This window comes from Castor canadensis, chromosome 5 (assembly GCF_047511655.1).
Source record: "Castor canadensis chromosome 5, mCasCan1.hap1v2, whole genome shotgun sequence".
Taxonomy (NCBI): Eukaryota; Metazoa; Chordata; class Mammalia; order Rodentia; family Castoridae; genus Castor; species Castor canadensis.
In genome coordinates this window covers 138,807,810-138,827,246 of record NC_133390.1, presented here as the reverse complement: position 1 = coordinate 138,827,246, position 19,437 = coordinate 138,807,810, and the positions used below count along the sequence as shown (strand labels likewise).

Here is a 19,437-nt window from a genome sequence, read left to right as displayed (position 1 = left end):
CAGGATCCTAAGTAGCTAATCCTAGCTACTTAGGAGACAGAAATCCGGAGGATCACATTTCAAGGCAAGCTCAGGCAAAAAGTTCAGGAGACCCCATTTCAACCAATAGCCGGGCATGGTGGTATATTTCCGTCATCTCAGCTATAGTGGGAAGCATAAATAGTAGGATTACAGTCCTGGTTGGCCTAGGTAAAAAGCAATAGCTTACCTCAAAAATAACCAGAGAAAAGGAGGAAGAGAAGAATTTTAAAAGACATGATACAAGCAGAAAACAAGTAGCAAATAGCAAAAGGACATATGTAAATCATATCACATCAATAATGTCCTTAAATGGAATTAAAGTAAACACACTATTCCCAAAAGGCAAAGATTGTCAGAATGGATAAAAAGCAAGATTCAATTACATACTACTTAGAAACACACCTTAGATTCAAAAACACAAATAGGTCAAAAGAAAAAAGATATATAATACAAACAGTTATAAGAGAACTATATTGTTAACATAAACATCAAAGAATAAAGGACTTCAAGATAAGAAATATTTTAATGACAGACCTGGTGTGTTGGCTCAAGTCTGTAATCCTAGTTATGAGGGAAGTGGAGATTGAGACATTTGCAATTTGAGGCCAGTCAGGGCAAAAGTTCACTGGACCCCATAAAAATCTGGGCATTTTGGTGTGCACATGTCATCCCAGATAGGCAGGAAATAGGAAGATCACAGTCCAGGCAGGCCCATGCATAAAGCTGGATCCTATCTCAAAAATAACCAACACAGGGCTAATGGAGTGACTCAAGTGGTAGAGCACCTGGCTAGCAAACGTGAGGCCCTGAGTTTAAGCCCCAATACTGCTAAACACACACACACACACACACACACACACACAAACACACACACACACACACAGGGGTCAGGTGGTATAGCTCAGGTGGTAGTGCCTACCTAGCAAGTATGAGGCTGATTTTAAACCCCAGTACTGACAAAAAAAAAAGAAATACTTTAATGACAAAGAGAGATTTTGTAATGATAAAGGGTCAGTAAGTCAGGAAGATAAAGCAATTACAAGTTTATATAAACTTTTTAGTTATTCAGGTTGCTATAACAAAATTCAATAGCCTGGGTGCCTTCTAAACAACAGAAACTTACTTCTCACAGTTTTGGAGGGTGTCAGCAATCTTGTTGTTAAGTGACAGCTGCTCTCTGTCCCACAGTGGCACCTTTTAGCTGTGTCCTCACAAGATGGTCAGGCAAACATGGGCATCTTTTGTAAGAGCTCTGACCTCATTCATAAGGGGTCTACCACTTGATCTCATTATCTCCCAAAGACCCCACCATCTAATACTATCTTTGAGAGAGGACACAAACATTCAGACTAAAGCTTGAATATAATAGCAACCCCCCTCCAATTACATGAAGCAAAACCTCTACATCAAACTTGAGGTAAAGTTCCATCATTTTACCCTAGTATCTAAAGTCTCAACTTTAGCTGGTGCACCATAGCAATGTTTTGGATCTCTAAGAACTAGTATGAATTTAGAGCCAGTATCTAGCAATCCCCCCATGGTTTGGCCATTTCCTTTTCCCAAATGGACAGACACAGTGGGAAGATGCCCACCTGAAGACCAAGGAGAGAGGGCACCTCGATCTTGTGCTTCTAGACTTAGAACCATAAAAAAATAAATTTTATTGTTTAAACAGCCTATGGGATTTTATTATCTCAAAGTTAGCATACTAATATACCACAGAATGTTCTGGCTGTCAATCTCATTAAACATAGGCCACTACTGAGTCCAAGTTTTAGTTAGCCAGCCAATCAAAGTGTTAGAGCCACTCCAGGTACGTTAGTTAACACATCAAATTCAGAATCTCTGACGGCGGGCCTCGTGGCGCAACGGTAGCGCGTCTGACTCCAAATTCAGAATCTCTGGAAGATGCACATATATCAATGAATTTTTTCAATTTCAGTGTTATATTCTGTCTTCACCTAAAATTTCTCTCATCTATTCAGCCAGATATATTAGCCAAATCTTGCTTTTCTTATTTTTTTTAATTTGGGTTTGAATTCAGGGCCTTGTACTTGCTCTGCCACTTGAGTCACCCCTCAATCTTTTTTGCTTTTTAAAATTTAATTTAGTTTAATTTTTTTGGTACTGGGGTTTGAACTCAGGGCCTGGCACTTGCTAGGCAGGTGTTCTACCACTTGAGTCACTCCTCCAGCCCTTGCTCTTCTTTTTGTGTGCAAGGTATATCCTCCTCAGTCATAAATGTACACCTGTCCTACAGCATGCTCAGAGAGGACCCTAGTAATGCTACAGGTGATGAGATTGGTCTTGGGGAGAATAATCATCCCCTTTCAGAGCATCTGCCCTAGGTGAGGTTATCATAAAGATTTCAAGCAAAAAAAAAGGGAGAAGGGGTTAGTGTCCTCAGACAGGAACGCAAGCTACTTTCAATGGCAAGGAGTCTCAAAGTGCCTAGGGCTCAAGATTGTCATTTTCATCTGGGTCCAACCTACCATCCAAGTTTCAAGATTCTGTTCTCTCCCAATTCATGCCCTAACTTCCATATAAAAATTTAGTGATCAGGTGAATTCTCATGATGTAACTCACCAGCATACACAATTAATTTTTTTGTTTAATTTGCATCACTATAACCCTGCAGCTACAAGAAATAGATTTCTTTTAGGGAGAAAATAACGGGATGTTGTGGGAGCTCTCTGCTTTCCAGACTCTGACTTAAAAGATCATAAGCTTATCATTTTCTTTCTGTGAATGCTCTCATGAACTCAGGAGATGTATTCCCACTACAGTCCTTGCAGTCATCATCACTGCACAGCAGTTAAGGGCAACAAACAGCTGCTTGGTCACTCAGTACTCTTGCTTCAGTTGACACTTCATCACAAGCCACCAGGGACAGCTTGATCAACTATGATGTCATTTCATGCTATTGATTATCAATAATGTGAAATTATCACATTTCTCATTGGCAAGGAGCATAGCCCTGTTCTCAAGCAAAGAGCAAAGCCAAAACACTTCCAAAATTCATTATTACCAGGTTTGTTTCCTGGGACTAGTCCCAGTACCAATTCTATATCAGTCAGAATCTAGTCAGCAGACAGAAACCATACAGTAATTTGAGTAGGAAACTTTAATATAAGTAATTATCAACTGGCAACTGGAGGTTAACTACTAGTGGGTAGAGAAGACTCTACATAATACAGGCACTCCAAATACAGAGATAAGCCACTACCTATAAGTCTGAGTCGTCGACCCCAAGGAGGATCAAATGTGGAAGAGATACTTACTTTTCACCATCTCCAAAGGTGAAATCAGACTTCAATGAACTTGGTGTGGCTGTTGTTCATTGGATGTCAGAGAGTTCACTAAAGTAACACTGACCAGAACTGGAAAGCAAAAAGCTACCCACTAGTCCAGTGAAACTCATGAGGAACCCTCCCTCTGGGATGCTGGCCATGTACTGGGTGCTGCTGAAATGCACTGGGAAGCTGCTCTCCAGGATGCCTGAGGGACTCTCTGGGAAGCTGTCTATGGGGTGTCACAAAAATTCACAGGATTCAGCACAGCTGGGTGTCTTGCCAGTTAGCTAAGCACCACAGGAGGAAAAAGAGAAAGTATTCCAGAACCAGCAAGGGAAGGCAAGCCCACTCTCCTGCAGTGCCCCTCTACTGACAAAAAATAACACTCAGCCTAAAGGAGGGCAGTTCCAGTACCATGAGGCAGGGCAATGAGGACAGAGTCAGAGCAGAGTGGTATGCCTCTGCATGTCTCCACAGAGACTTACTGAGTTCCCCCTTTGAGTTCCAGAAGCCCAGCTGAAAGAAGGACATAATAGACACTCAATAAATGGTCATTAGTTTAACTTACAAAGTTGATTATACATTACAGCCTATTATCATACAAGTAGGTTAAGTGAACTTTTGCAACAATCTTGAACAACAAACTGGAGACAGATTTTAAAAGATATTCATTTAGTACATGATTCCTTGAGAGCATAATGCAATTCTAAAACTCTGGACTCTGAGAATTTAGGTCATATTTAGTAACTATCTTTTTAAAGATAATCATTTTTTCACTCAACATCACAAATCTCTTTATTTCATTTTGTGATGCTCACTTAAAAAAAAAAACACCAGAATATCAAGTGTTTAAAATATTAACACATTTTTGTGACAGTTTTGATTATTGGAAAGCTAAGTATCTCTTCTAAGTAACTACAAAATTAGTGATAGGATAATATCAATTATTACCTACATTCAATCAGTCTAAGCCTTTAAATTAAAATATGCTGATCAAGCTATAATTTTCTTAGACAAAATGATGCACTCATTGTATAGATATACAGATACAGAGTAATTAGTATTTTTTTACCATTTATTTCTACAATATATTTCCTTATTGTACCCAGGTTATAAGTAGAGATATCAGGTATGAATCATTTATTTATCTATGCATGCTTAATTAAAACAATAATATGTCAATTCTGAGTCTGTGTTTTGGCAAGGTCACACAAAATAAATGACATTGTAAACAAATTTTTTCACTCTTAAAATGGAATCTGAATAGTTAGAGATTAATCTGCTCATTATTCTTTAAACAAGTATTTATGTTTATAATTCACGAGTACCAAGAACTATGTTGTTACTATAAATAAAGATCTTATAAACCAACGAAAGATGTTTTTAAGAATTCTGCAGCTCACCTGAGCTCCTTCTGGGGGTGGAAGTCGACAGCCAAAAATGGGTGGGATAGAAGCACCACATTCTTGACAGAAGCGAGCATAGGGATCAGACGGGTAGGGGGCCAGACAGTGGGTACACCTACAACAAAACAGGTTTCCATTTGGCCATGTGGGTCTACATTAAGAAGGCTGGTGAAAATCTAAGTGTTCAGTTAAAATACACACACACACACACACACACACACACACACACACACACACACAGCAGATCACTCTCAGCAGCTATGGAAAAAATTCAAGGCAGGAAATGCTTGTCCAGGTAATTTTACTAAAAAGTGGTCTCATAAGTGGAACTTCTGGTGCCTGTTACCTGTAGGGCAGGCCCATCTCACTTCCTGACAGTGACAGGAAGTTTATCAGCAGCCTTGATCCCAATGCTTAGTGGGACTCTGGCTTGCCCTATTACATTAGCTTTAGCCTGTGTGATTTAGCCCTGGGAATTCCAGTCACATTTGTGATGCACATTTCTCACTTTCTGCCTAACTATGGAGACCAGGCCAAGGGGCAGGTCTTATTGTTGGCACTCTAGAAAGTCACTATGAGTCAAACCTGCCTTTCTCTTCACACACCTGGTTAGAGTCCTAACTCCCTGGCTTAGTAACATCTAACTTCATTTTCATCTAGCCCCCACCACCTTTCTAAGTAGGTCTGGTTCTCAGCCAAAGTAAATGGTTCTTGGAATTAGAGTACCCTGGAATACACTGCTGTTGCTATGCCCTCCCAGGCAGATTGGTCCCCTCATTCTGTGATCTACCAATCTGTACTGCTCCTCAGCAACTATGATGCTAGGATACTCGACACTGGATTCTGAGGTTGCCTGCACCAATCTCTACCATGGCCTTCTAACAATTACCAGTCATTAGAGTTGAGTTCATTCTCACACTCTTTATCCTATTCAGTCCTTTCTCATAGGGCCATGTCACCAACGTTTTACCATATTTCCTGAACTGAGTCTACCACCAGGGCAACAAGTTTCCTTCTATTTATCCCCAAAGCTCGCGAAAGTATTTCTCAACAGTCCATAAAAGTACGTGAATATCTCATTGCTCTTATCTGGATTAAGGGCTTGGAGCTGGGAATCTAGCAAGGCCCAAGCAATTATAATTTTTAATAAAGAATACCAGAGAGGAGCTACAGAGAAAGCTTCAGAACATGGAAGAGGGTCAAAAGGTACTACTGCAATAATGGAAGAAACTTCTCAAGACCAGGAAATAAACACTAAACAGAATCTGAGGAAACAATCCTCAGGGATCACAGAGTTCTGGGAAGTTTAGCCAAAGTGGAAAAAATTCATACATAATGCCACCAGTTAGAATACACACATACCTTAAATACCTCTATTAAAATGCAGAAGTTGTCAGATATAATCTTTTAAAAAGCAAGAACTAATTATATTCTGCTTAAAAGAAACCAACTTTATAGGGACAAAATTAAGAGGAATGGAATGTGTGTGTATGTGTAAATGCATGCATATGTGGGAGCATGTGTGTGTACCATAAGGAAAGGAGTGGTTATTTAATTAGAACAACTAGATTTCTGAGGAAAGGATATTACCAGGGTTAAAGTAGGCTATTTCATAATGACATAGGGTTAAATTCAACAATAAGACATAAAAATTCATATTATATACTTAATATTAGAGCCTCAAAGTACATGAAGAAAAAATGATAGAAATGGAAACGCAAGTACAAATATGTAAATTCATAACAATTGTGATAAACTTCAATAATTGACTACACAATAAACAGAAAACTAATAAAAATAGAGACTTAAATAATAGTACCAGGCAACTTAATCTACTTGACATTTATAGTATACTTACCTCAACAGAATTCACATTCTTTTAAAGTGCACATATAACATTTACCAATAAAATCATATATATCCTCTGTCCAAAATGAAATTTTATTTGAAGCAGATACCAGAAATCATAAGGAAAATTTTTTCAACATTTGGAAATTGAACAAAAGACTTCCAACTAATAAAAAGGAAAATTTTTCCTACTAGTAAAAAAATAAATAATAAGGGTAATTACAAACTATTTGAACTGAATGAAAATGAAAACAATATATAAAAATTTGGAATCAACCAATAAAGCAGTACTTAGAATGTGTAATTCTAAACATTGATATTAAAAGGAGGAAGGCTTCAAGTCAGTGACTACATCTTCCATATTCAAGAAGCTAAAAAAAGGGCAAAAGAAGTTCAAAATCAACAAAAAAGGAGATAAATATGAACAAAGTTACATCTATTAAAGAAATTTCATGTGTAGTTAAAAATCTTCCTAAGACTCCAAACTCCAGTGTGTTCACTGGTGAATTCTACCAGACATGCATGAAATAAAACCAATTACACACAAATTCTTTCTAATATTAAAGGAGAGAGAATATTGCCCAACTCATTCTATGAAGACAAAATTATCCTGATACTAAAACCAGACAAACATTAACAAGAAATTAAAATACTCTATGCACATGCAAAGAAAATTTTAAAATCTTTAAGACTATCCAATTCAGCAATATGTAAAAGAGACAATGCTTCAGGTGGATTTTCAGGAATGTGAAGTTAATTTTACATTTGAAATCAATTATTATTATTATTTTTAATTCATTTATTTTTTTGAAAATCAATTATTATAATTCACCACATGAACAGAAAAAGAAAAACCATATTATCCTTCCAATAATAGATGGAGAAGATGCTTTGGACAATAATGTATCACCTACTCCTTTTTGTTGTTGTTTTTATTTTTTTTTTTTTGAGACAGGGTCTCACATGTAGCCCAGGGCTGACCTAGAACTCAAAATCCTCCTGCCTAAACCTCCTGAGGGCTGGGCTGAGGCGTGTGCCACCACACCCAGCTATCTATTCCTTATTTTTAAAAAAGAAAACTAGGATTAGGAGAGAAAATCCTCAAATGATAAAGGTCATTGAAAGAAGAAACGTATAGCTAACATAATATTTAATGTTGAAAACAAATGATTTCCCCCTAGGATCAAGAACAAGATGCCAGGGTGTGGCTCAAGTGGTAGAATGCTTGCCTAGCAAGTGGAAGACCCACAGTTCAAACCCTAGTACAACCAAAAAAAATTTTAAAAGGTTATCTCCTTTTGCCATTTCTATTCAAAGTTATTCTACAAGTTCTAGCTAGGACAACAGGTCAACAAAAAGAGCAAATGGATCCATATTGAAAGGAATATGGATATATACTTACAGGTAACCTGATCACCTGTATAGATAATCTCATGAAATCTATTAAAAAAACTAATAGAAAATCAATAAATGTAATAAACTACATTAACAGAAGCAAAGACAAAAACCACTTGATCATCTCAATAGATGCAGAAAAAGTCTTTGATAAGATCCAACACCATTTCATGATAAAAGCTCTAAGAAAACTAGGAATAGAAGGAAAGTATCTCAACATTATAAAAGCTATATATGACAAACCTACAGCCAGCATTATAGTTAACGGAGAAAAACTGAAACCATTCCCTCTAAAATCAGGAACCAGACAAGGATGCCCACTATCTCCACTCCTATTCAACATAGTACTGGAATTCCTAGCCAGAGCAATTAGGCAAGAAGAAGGAATAAAAGGAATACAAATAAGTAAAGAAACTGTCAAAATATCCCTATTTGCAGATGACATGATCCTATACCTTAAAGACCCAAAAACTCTACTCAGAAGCTTCTAGACATCATCAATAGCTACAGCAAGGTAGCAGGATATAAAATCAACATAAAAAAATCATTAGCATTTCTATACACTAACAATGAGCAAACTGAAAAAGAGTGTATGAAAACAATTCCATTTACAATAGCCTCAAAAAAAATCAAATACCTAGGTGTAAACCTAACAAAAGATGTGAATGACCTCTACAAGGAAAACTATACATTTCTGAAGAAAGAGATTGAGGAAGACTATAGAAAGTGGAGAGATCTCCCATGCTCATGGATTGGTAGAATCAACATAGTAAAAATGTCGATACTCCCTAAAGTAATCTACATGTTTAATGCAATTCCCATCAAAATTCCAATGACATTCATTAAAGAGATCGAAAAATCTACCGTGAAATTTATATGGAAACACAAGAGGCCACGAATAGCCAAGGCAATACTCAGTCAAAAGAACAATGCAGGAGGTATCACAATACCTGACTTCAAACTATATTACAAAGCAGTAACAATAAAAACAGCATGGTACTGGCACAAAAACAGACATGAAGACCAGTGGAACAGAATAGAGGACCCAGATATGAAGCCACACAACTATAACCAACTTGTCTTTGACAAAGGAGCTAAAAATATACGATGGAGAAATAGCAGCTTCTTCAACAAAAACTGCTGGGAAAACTGGTTAGCAGTCTGCAAAAAACAGAAAGTAGATCCATGTATATCACCCTATACCAAATTAACTCAAAATGGATCAAGGATCTTAATATTAGACCACAAACTCTAAAGCTGATACAGGAAAGAGTAGGAAATACTCTGGAGTTAGTAGGTATAGGTAAGAACTTTCTCAACGAAACCCCAGCAGCACAGCAACTAAGAGATAGCATAGATAAATGGGACCTCATAAAACTAAAAAGCTTCTGTTCATCAAAAGAAATGGTCTCTAAACTGAAGAGAACACCCACAGAGTGGGAGAAAATATTTGCCAGCTACACATCAGACAAAGGACCAGATATAGGGAACTTAAAAAACTAAATTCTCCAAAACTAATGAACCAATAAAGAAATGGGCAAGTGAACTAAACAGAACTTTCTCAAAAGAAGAAATTCAAATGGCCAAAAAACACATGAAAAAATGCTCACCATCCCTAGCAATAAAGGAAATGCAAATTAAAACCACACTAAGATTCCACCTCACCCCTGTTAGAATAGCCATCATTAGCAACACCACCAACAACAGGTGTTGGCGAGAATGCGGGGAAAAAGGAACCCTCTTACACTGTTGGTGGGAATGTAAACTAGTACAACCACTCTGGAAAAAAATCTGGAGGCTACTTAAAAAGCTAAACATTGGTCTACCATTTGATCCAGCAATACCACTCTTGGGGATATACCCAAAAGACTGTGACACAAGTTACTCCAGAGGCACCTGCACACCCATGTTTATTGCGGCACTACTCACAATAGCCAAGTTATGGAAACAGCCAAGATGCCCCAGCACTGACGAATGGATTAAGAAAATGTGGTATCTATACACAATGGAATTTTATGCAGCCATGAAGAAGAACGAAATGTTATCATTCGCTGGTAAATGGATGGAATTGGAGAACATCATTCTGAGTGAGGTTAGCCTGGCCCAAAAGACCAAAAATCATATGTTCTCCCTCATATGCAGACATTAGATCAAGGGCAAACACAACAAGGGGATTGGACTTTGAGCACATGATAAAAGCTTTAGCACACAAGGGAGGGGTGAGGATAGGTAAGACACCTAAAAAATTAGCTAGCATTTGTTGCCCTTAAGCAGAGAAACTAAAACAGATACCTTAAAAGCAACTGAGGCCAAAAGGAAAAGGGGACCAGCAACTAGAGAAAAGGTTAGATCAAAAAGAATTAACCTAGAAGGTAACACACACGCACAGAAAACTCCCTGTATAGCTATCCTTATCTCAACCAGCAAAAACACTTGTTCCTTCCTATTATCGCTTATATTCTCTCTTCAACAAAATTAGAGATAAGGGCAAAATAGTTTCTCCTGGGTATTGAGGGGGTGGGGGGGAGAAGGAGGGGGTGGAGTGGGTGGTAAGGGAGGGGGTGGGGGCAAGGTGGAGAAATGACCCAAGCCTTGTATGCACTAATGAATAATAAAACAATAAAAAAACCTAATAGATAAGTGGATTTTTAAGGTTGTAGGATACTAGACAACTACACAAAAGCAATTATATTTCATGTTCCAGTAATAACCAGAAATTGGATTGTTATTATGGAAAAATCATGTATATAATATAAATATATCCTCTTAATAGTTCTTCATTGTGTATTGCAGTCCTATTAACAGCATGTACATTATTTACAAAGAGCTTTAGAATTATTCATCTTGTATGACTGAAATTCTATACCAACCAAACAACTCTCTGATCCCCATCACAGTCCCTCCCAGCTGCCATTCTACTTTCTGTTTCTGTGAATTTAATTGTTTTAGACACTTCATATAAGTGGAGTCCTGTATTTGCCTTTTCATGAGAAACTGAAATTTTTAAAGCAATACCATCTATAATAGGATAAATTGGACAAAAGACTGCTAACCTTGTACACTGAAAACTACACAATATTGATTAAAGAAATCAAAGACCACTTAAATAAATGTGAGATATATCATTTTTATGAGTTGTACTCAACATTCTGCTGGGGACAATGGCTCACACCTGTAATTCTAGCTACTTGAAAGGTGGAGATCAAGGGGGTCATGGCTCAAAGTTAAACCCAGGCAAAAACGTTAGCAAGACCTCATCTCAACCAATGGCTGAACATATGCTTATCACCTCAGCTATACCAGAAAGCACAAATAGGAGGATCATGGCCCAGGCTGACCTGGGAAAAAGATGAGACCCTTCAATAAATAACTAAACCAAAAAGAGGGCTTGCAATGTGGCTCAAGTGATAGAGTGCTTGCCTAGCAAGTACAAGACCTTGAGTTCAATCCCCACTACCACCAAAAAAAAAAAATATTCAGCATCTTTTTTGAAGGGAAGCATTAGGGTTTGAACTCAATAAAGATTTAATTTATTTCAGTACTCTTTAAGTTGATATATAGATTCAATGTAACCCTAATCAAAGTCCCAGCAGACTTTTTATCAAATTTATTTTGTTTTGTTTTTCAGAGACAGGGGCTCAGTATGTAGCCAAGGTTGGCCTCAAACTACCAATCCTTCTGCGTTAGCGTCCAACGTGCTGGGATTACAGACATGTACCATCACACCTGGCTACTTTGTAAAAGTTTTTAGGCTGGTTTTAAAATTTATTTGAAAACGTTTGGACCTAGAATAGCTCAAACATCTTTGATAAGAATAAAGTTGAAAAATAATATAAAGCTACAGTAACCAAGGCAGCATGATAGTAAATAAATATAAAGAAACATCAGGGCTGACGGAGTGACTCAAGTGGTAGAGCACCTGCCTGCAAGCGTGAAGATCTGAGTTCAAACCCCAGTACCACCAAAACACCAAAAAAAACCCATCAAATGGAACAGAACAGAGTCCAGAATTAAACTCACACAAATACTGTTGAATGACTTTCAAATAATCCATAGCTAATAAATGAAGAAAGATAATCTTTTCAAGAAAATGTGCTAGAATAACTGGATATCCATATACAAAATGTGAACTACTTTTTCTCACTAGAATGACCAACTATTTGTAAAAATTAAGTATAAGTACATCAAAGACCTAAGCATAAGAGATAAAATTATAAAACTTCTAGAAAAAAATAGGAAAAAAATCATACGTCCTGGGTTTGGAAAAGATTTCATAAACATGACAAACTAAAAAATTATAAAAGAAAAATAAGTTGGATATCATCAAAATGCAAAGCCAAAGACTGGAAGAAAATATATTTAAAATATATATCTGACAAAGGAGAATGTGGACAACTCTATAATAAAATGACACATAATACAATTTTAAGGGTAAAAATTTGGATCAGACACTTTACCAAAAAAGATGTGTGGATAGCAAAGAGCACATAAAAAGATGTTCAACATCATTAGTCACTAGGGAAATGTAAATGAAAACCACAATGAGATATCACTACAATCTCACTAGAATGACCAAAAATAAAAATCAAAATGCTGGTAAAGATGTAGAAAAACTGGAATTCTCCAACACTGGTGATTAGAATGTAAGAATGGTTCAACTACTTTGGAAAACATATACCTATCATATGACCCAGTCATTTCCTTTCAAGGTATTTATCTCAATACATGAAAGCCTATGTACTTGTGTACATATCTTCATATCTGCTTTACCTGTAATAGCTGAAACCTGCAAATACCACACATGCCTTCACAAGAGGATGGATAAGCAACTGTGGTGTATTTACACAGTGGAAACCCAGCAAGAAACAAAACTACTTGGCAATAAAAAAATAGATGTTCAATACAAGCAGCAATATTGGCGAATCCTAAAATAATTATTCTAAGCCAAAAAAGCCTGGCAAATAAAAAAGACTTCATACTAAATTATTCAATTCATACATCAAATTAAATGCAAACTAAGCTACAGTGATAATAAGCAAATTAACAGTTGCCTCAGGATAGGGAAGAGCAAGAGGAAACTTTTGGAGGGGATGAATTTGTTCATTTTCTTGATTGTGGTGATAGTTTCATATATATATATACACAGATATGCAATTATGTATATATGTGTGTCAATCAAATCTTTAAATCAAAAATTTTAATATATGTCATTTATTATGTGTCAATTATACCTTTTATAAAGCTCTAAAATTTTCATTTAAAAGGATAAGGGTAGGTAAAACCATTGTTACATTCCATTTTTAAACTGAGTAAGAAAAAGTGATACATACTTGAGAAAGTCTGTCTGCCTTTGAATCCTCATGATCTCTGTGCTTGTCAGACTCTTTTGACCAGTAACATGTGCAAAACCAGGGGACTAAAATTAAGAATACAGGTAGACATAGGTATAGATATATAGTTAATATAACTTGGTGAAGGCTATGGGGTAGCAAAATTCCATTTTAATATTTATTGCAAAATATACAGCATTCATCTTTTTGAAACTATGATAGGGAGAGTTCTAAGTAATTATTACTCCAAAATCTAACATTAAAATTAGTTATTGCTATTCATAATCAGATATATAAATTTCATTAAAAATGAAAGTTTATTAAAAAAGATAACTGAATTTGTCTTCAGATAGATCAGGTTTAATGAACGGAAAAGCCTAAAGTTAGTATCCATTTTCTCAAGCATTCTATTTCTAGGAAACTCAAAAGGACTCAGCCATAAGAACATGTGCAGCAACCATCTGCTATTATCCAGAAATATTTAACTCACCTGAATGAATTTTTGTAGTTGAGCATCCATTTCATAACAGGCACTGTGGCATATTGTAGCCATTATCTCTTTGACACTCAAAATAACACTATGAGAGGGGTTATATTATCCCCATTTCGTTGTATTTGTTTAACACCTTGTTTATTTCATTTTTTTAGACAGAGTCTTGCTATGTAGCCTAAGCTTGAGATCCTCTGTCTTAGCCTCCCAAGTACTAGGATTACAGACACAGACCACCAAACTCAGCATGTAACATCTTTTGAAGTAACTTCAAAGTTACAGAAAAGTTACAAGGATAATACAAACAATGCCTGTCTATGTGGTATGACTGATTATTTATGTTAACATTTTTTAATATGTACTTTCACTCTGAACCATAATAATAAGCTACAGGGGGAAAAATGAACCAAGCCTTGTATGCACATATAAATAATAAAAGAAAAATGAAAAAAATAATAATAATAAGCTATAGTCATGATGCTCCTTTGCCCCTTAATGCATAGTGTGCATTTCCCAAGAACAAGGCTGCTCTTCCAAAACTGTGTATCAAAGTCAGAAAAGTTAACAGTGACACAATATTATGATCTAATCCACAGATCTGAACTTAGACTTCATCAGTTGTGCCAATGGTGTTCTTTTAGCTGTTTATTTTTTCCTGGTCTAGGATCTAGTCTAGTACCACACTTTACATTTAGTTGTCATGTCTCTTTTGTAGCCTCTAATTTGTATTAGTTCCTCAGTCTTTCTTCGTCTTTCATGATCTTGACATTTTTTTGAGTAACAAGCCTAGTTAACACATAGGATAGTCTTTAATTTGGTTTCCTTGTAATTGGATCCAGTTGTGCATTTTGTCACAAATTCCAGAGAAAGGACATTGTGTCCATCTCAGTGTACCATAGCCATAGACACATATGATACCCATTTTTGAAATGGGGATGCTGAGGCTCAGAAAGGTTGAATCACTTGCTTGAGCTCATGTTAACAGTATGGGTACTACACTCAGGCATACTTATCTCCTGTAAACTCCTTGTCTACCACCATACCTGTGTGCTAAACTTAGCATTTCAACTTAATTATGAAGATACTGGGGACCAGAGAGTTTTAAAGGCTCCTCCTCCTCCTCCTCCTTCTTCTTTCTCTTTCTTCTTCCTTATTCCTTTCTTCTTTCGTCTTCTTCTTCCTTCTTCCTTTCTTCTTTCTTCTTCTTCCACTTCTTTTTTGCAGTACTAGGGTTTGAACTCAGGGCCTCATGCTTGCTAGGCAAGCACTCGACCACTTGAGCCACTCCACAAACCGTAGAGGAGTTTTTAAATTGCTTTTGTGTTACATCTAACATGGCCTATGCCAGAAGTCACAAACTGTCTGTTGGCCAAATATGTTGTGTCACTGAGTTTCATTTGGACCGAATATCACATATATCAGCCCCCACGGTATTTTCAAAATTTGAATTCATTGTCATGATTTTAAATTAGGTTATTACACAAAATGATGTAGGTCTCTGCCTTCTTGTGCAAATTCACTGGATGTGGAAACACTGAATCTGCAGTCCTTGTCAGTAGGTTATCTTGAGCTAAGTAGAGTGACCCCTTAGCTGGCTGGAGCATTCCATCTCATCACAGAACCCACACCCTTGTGATCTCACAAAAGCCAGATGTCATCTGCCATTTATCTCTACCCTGCTGCTTGGCCCCAAAGTAACCCCAAGACAAGTGCTTAGCTCAGAAACATCTTGTCTCCCTGGGGTTAGTGACATGTTTCATTAATTCTGATATTTTCTGAAGGATGCCTCAGATGGATGGAGCTGAAATGTTGGGAAGAATCTTTTAGCAATATGAAAAACAAGAGTGGGAGACTTTTCTGATTTCCCTGGATTTCTGGATGCTAATTAAGTTCCCCAAACTTTTGTCTTTGTTTCTATGTCCCAAGTTTCTAGGAATCCTAATCCTTATATATTATTTATTTCATTTTCCTCTTGAAAATAACTCTAACAATTAAGTGGGCATTAATCCAAATATTCATGTACAAGGAAAATAACTTTTTGACACATTTTAAATAATTGCAGCCACATGAGATTTTTCAAAATTAGATACTATGTTTTGTCCTATGACATTCATTCATCAAAATGAGATTTTTTATTTCAAAAGCAGTATTCTTATTTGGGTCACACTACTGCACACAGTCCACAGGAGATGAGTTGCTTGTTGGTCCCTCTGGTAACCAGGTAACAGATTAGGAAGGGCAATTTTCCACTGTAGATAGATGGTTGCCCTTTTGTTTAGGGGGGTTTGCAAGTGGACCTTATCAGGTCTATGGATCTCTGGCCTGGCCTTTGTGGTTCTCCAAAAAATACAGTGAGTGGGCAGATGGTAGAATGCAGGAGGTCAGACTGGGTTAAACTTTAGCATTAAAGACTAGTTATGAAGGTAATTGCTTAGACTCAGGATTAGGATAACTTGTCTCAGCCAAGATGCTCAGATTGGGATGATCATAAAAGTTGTCTGAGGACTTCATCCCAGACTTATGGACTCAGATTATCTAGGAGAACTAGAGAAGGGGATAGCTAGAAACCACCCTCTGGGTGATTCTGATAGGTAACTGAAAAATAACTAAAGCAAAAAAGGGTTGGGGTGTGTCTCAAAGGTGTAGAGTACCTGCTTAGCAAGCATGAAGCCCTGAGTTCAAATCCTAGCATCATCAAAAACATAAAAAAAGAAAATGTAACTCCTGGTACCTTCTTCTTGAAACTCAAATATGAGGAAGGAGCAAGGGCTCTCCTGTGCTGGATTTTATAAACACTGAAAAATCAAAGCCCTATAACAGTATACAATTATTATAAATTCATCTTTCTTGTGTTTCAGTAGTAAAAGTGTTTTTATTAGGGTCATAAGTCACATCCATCTTGTCAAATCGATGGGCAATTTTCTATCCTTGTCTAGTTTAAATCCTCAATAGCATATGACATAGATAATCACTGCCTTCTCTTTGAAACTCTTCCTTCTCTTAGCTTTCATGACACTATATTCTTTTGGCTTTCTTCCTACCTCTCAGGTTCTTCTTCTACTCAGCCTCTAAATTGAACACTTTGCCTTATACCACCTTCTCTTCATTTTCTGTACACTTTTCACGAGAGCTCATTCAAATCCACGCATTAAATACCACCTCTATATTGAATATTTCCAAATATATACTCCAATCCTGACCGCTCAGCTAAATCTGAACTTGCACAGTCAACAGACTATTTAACATCCCCATTTAGATGTCTGATAAGCCCTTGAACACATGCTGTTCTCTCCTAGTCCCCATTTCAGATAATGATACCATCATCTCCATATGCTTAGGCCAAAACCCTAAAAGTCATCCTTAGCTCCTTCTTTTTTTCTCATCTCATTTATCAGGAGCCAAACCTGTCTGGACTCCCTCTGACTTCTATCCTCACCACCTTTACAAAGTTGGCCTAGTTATCATCATCTCTTGCCTGAGAAAACACCTCCAAAATGTTGTTCACCTTTAATGTCCTACAGTCTAATTCCCATACTACAACCAAAAAGAAAACTTTTGAATGAAAGTAGAATTATAGATTCCTATCATTTCATTTATTTAAATATGGAATCCAAATGGATTCATTTTACAATTAGAATAAAATCTAAACTCCTTACAATGGAATTAACATCTGTGATTATCAGCCATGTCTGTCCATGAGAACCACTGGGGTTGTATTTTAAAAAACAAACCATGTCCACACCAGACCTTAGACCAAGTAAGTCTGAATTTCTGAGATTATGCCCCTGGGATTGACTTGAAATGCCTCAGGTAATTGTAACATATAGCCATGCTGAGAAATACAGTTCTAGGTGCTGTGAGCCATCCCACCACATCTTAAACCTTGCTCGTGTTCCACACCAGCTTCCTTGCTATCTCTCATTTTGCTGTCCTTATTATAACTATTGCTTAGTGCCTTTCATAAGACCTTGGCAGGGATGGAGAAACCCTTGAAGTCTCAATTCAAATGTCACCTCTTCAGGGAAGACCTCTCTTATCACCCGAATTCAGAATGACTCTAGTTCTTCTTCCAAGAATATTCCTATATTGGGGGCTGCCAGACCTCTGTATATATCAGAAGACGGGACATGCAAAATGCAGATTACTGGGCCAATGCCCAGAGTCTCTGATTCAGGTCTGGTGGGCCTGAGAATGTGCTTTTTCAAATAAGTTCCAATGTGATTATGAAGCTGTAGTATAGGGCTCCCACATTGAGAACCACTACTCTATCTCATCACTCGGTCTATCTTGTTTATGACAATACCATTTCAAATTTTTCTGTGATTATTCACTTGATTATTATCTAACTGCTCAAAATGCCAATAAAATGCCATCTCTAGCCAGGTGCCAGTGGCTTATGCCTATAATTCTATCTACTCAAGACAACAGAGATCAGGAAGATTGCGGCTTAAAGCCAATCCAAGCAAATAGTTCTATGAGACCCTATCTTGAAAAACCCCATCACAAAAAAGGGTTGGCACAGTGCCTCAAGATGTAGGCCCTGAGTTCAAGCCCCAAGCACTGCAAAAAAAATGTCATCTCTATGATTATAGACTTTTCCTATCCAATATAGTATACCCAGTTCTGGAACAGTGCCTGGCACATGGTCAAAATCCTGTGAGATGCTGCCTTAAGGTATTTCAAATGAAGCATTCAAAATATGGAAGGTATTTTAGGACCCTAAAGATTTTCCTTAGGTTACCTGGGACAGGTGGGTGGATGGTCTAGAACCTGATCCTTCACGGCAGGCTGGGATTTCCAGTGGACTCTCTAAGAAACGAAGATCTTTCAGAGTTTTGGGGTCCATTCTTTCACCTACCTCGAGATCTATAATTGTAATTTAAAAAATTGTTCTGTGAGCATCTGTAATCACATAAAACCATGAAAATATGTCTCCATCATTGGAAACCTTCTAATAAGGGAGCACTACCATCACATTCTTTCCCCAGAAGTAAAAATTACATAAAGAGCCATCCTCCCCACTTCAGCGACTTAGAAATAAGAAAGAAATAATAAACCCAGAATGAGAAAATAATCTTCCCTGCTACATTGTACAACATTCCACTGTCAGTCTAGAAAAACACAGATCAATCCAAGGCAAGGTTAGCAAGACATATTGTAGATGAAAAATTTCATAATGCCCTTCTCTTCTTTTTGGTGAATAGGGAAGGGCAGTACTGAGGTTTGAACTCAGAGCCTTGATCATGCTAGGCAGAAATCACTCTACCATTTGAGCCACTCCTCAGCCTTTTTTGTTTTAGGTTATTTTTTAGATAGGGTCTTGCACTTTTTGCCTGGGCTGGTCTCAGACTGAACTCATCCTGCCTATGCCTCCTGCTTATCTGAGATTACAGACATGAACCACCACACCCAGCTTATTTGTTAAGAAGGTGTCTCACTGACTTTTTGCCAGGGCTGGCCTCAAACCACGATCCTTCTGATCTCTGCCACCCAAATAGCTGGGATGAAAAGCATGAACTACCACACCCAGTCAATACCCTGTTCTTTGAGTGACTATTGCTTATTACTAGAAAGCTTGTTCTCTAAAGTCACAGATTATAAGAAGCTTGTTGTCTGAAATCACATTAGTAAGAACCCGACTCTTGCCTGCAGGA

The 19,437-nt window shown here is 37.2% G+C and overlaps 1 protein-coding gene across 2 annotated transcripts in view; it reads right to left on the bottom strand.

Annotated features, from left to right (window-relative positions):
* Positions 1 to 19,437, bottom strand: part of Dzank1 (double zinc ribbon and ankyrin repeat domains 1) — a 106,739-nt gene that overhangs the window by 72,344 nt on the left and 14,958 nt on the right. The window contains exons 6-8 of one of the 2 annotated variants that reach the window (XM_074074254.1): positions 18,525 to 18,649; positions 13,294 to 13,379; positions 4,718 to 4,835 (exon numbers count right to left, since the gene is read on the bottom strand). In XM_074074254.1, the coding sequence (XP_073930355.1) occupies positions 4,718 to 4,835; positions 13,294 to 13,379; positions 18,525 to 18,649 (329 nt within the window). The remainder of the gene's footprint in view (positions 1 to 4,717; positions 4,836 to 13,293; positions 13,380 to 18,524; positions 18,650 to 19,437) is intronic. The other variant, XM_074074255.1, reaches the window with a different exon arrangement.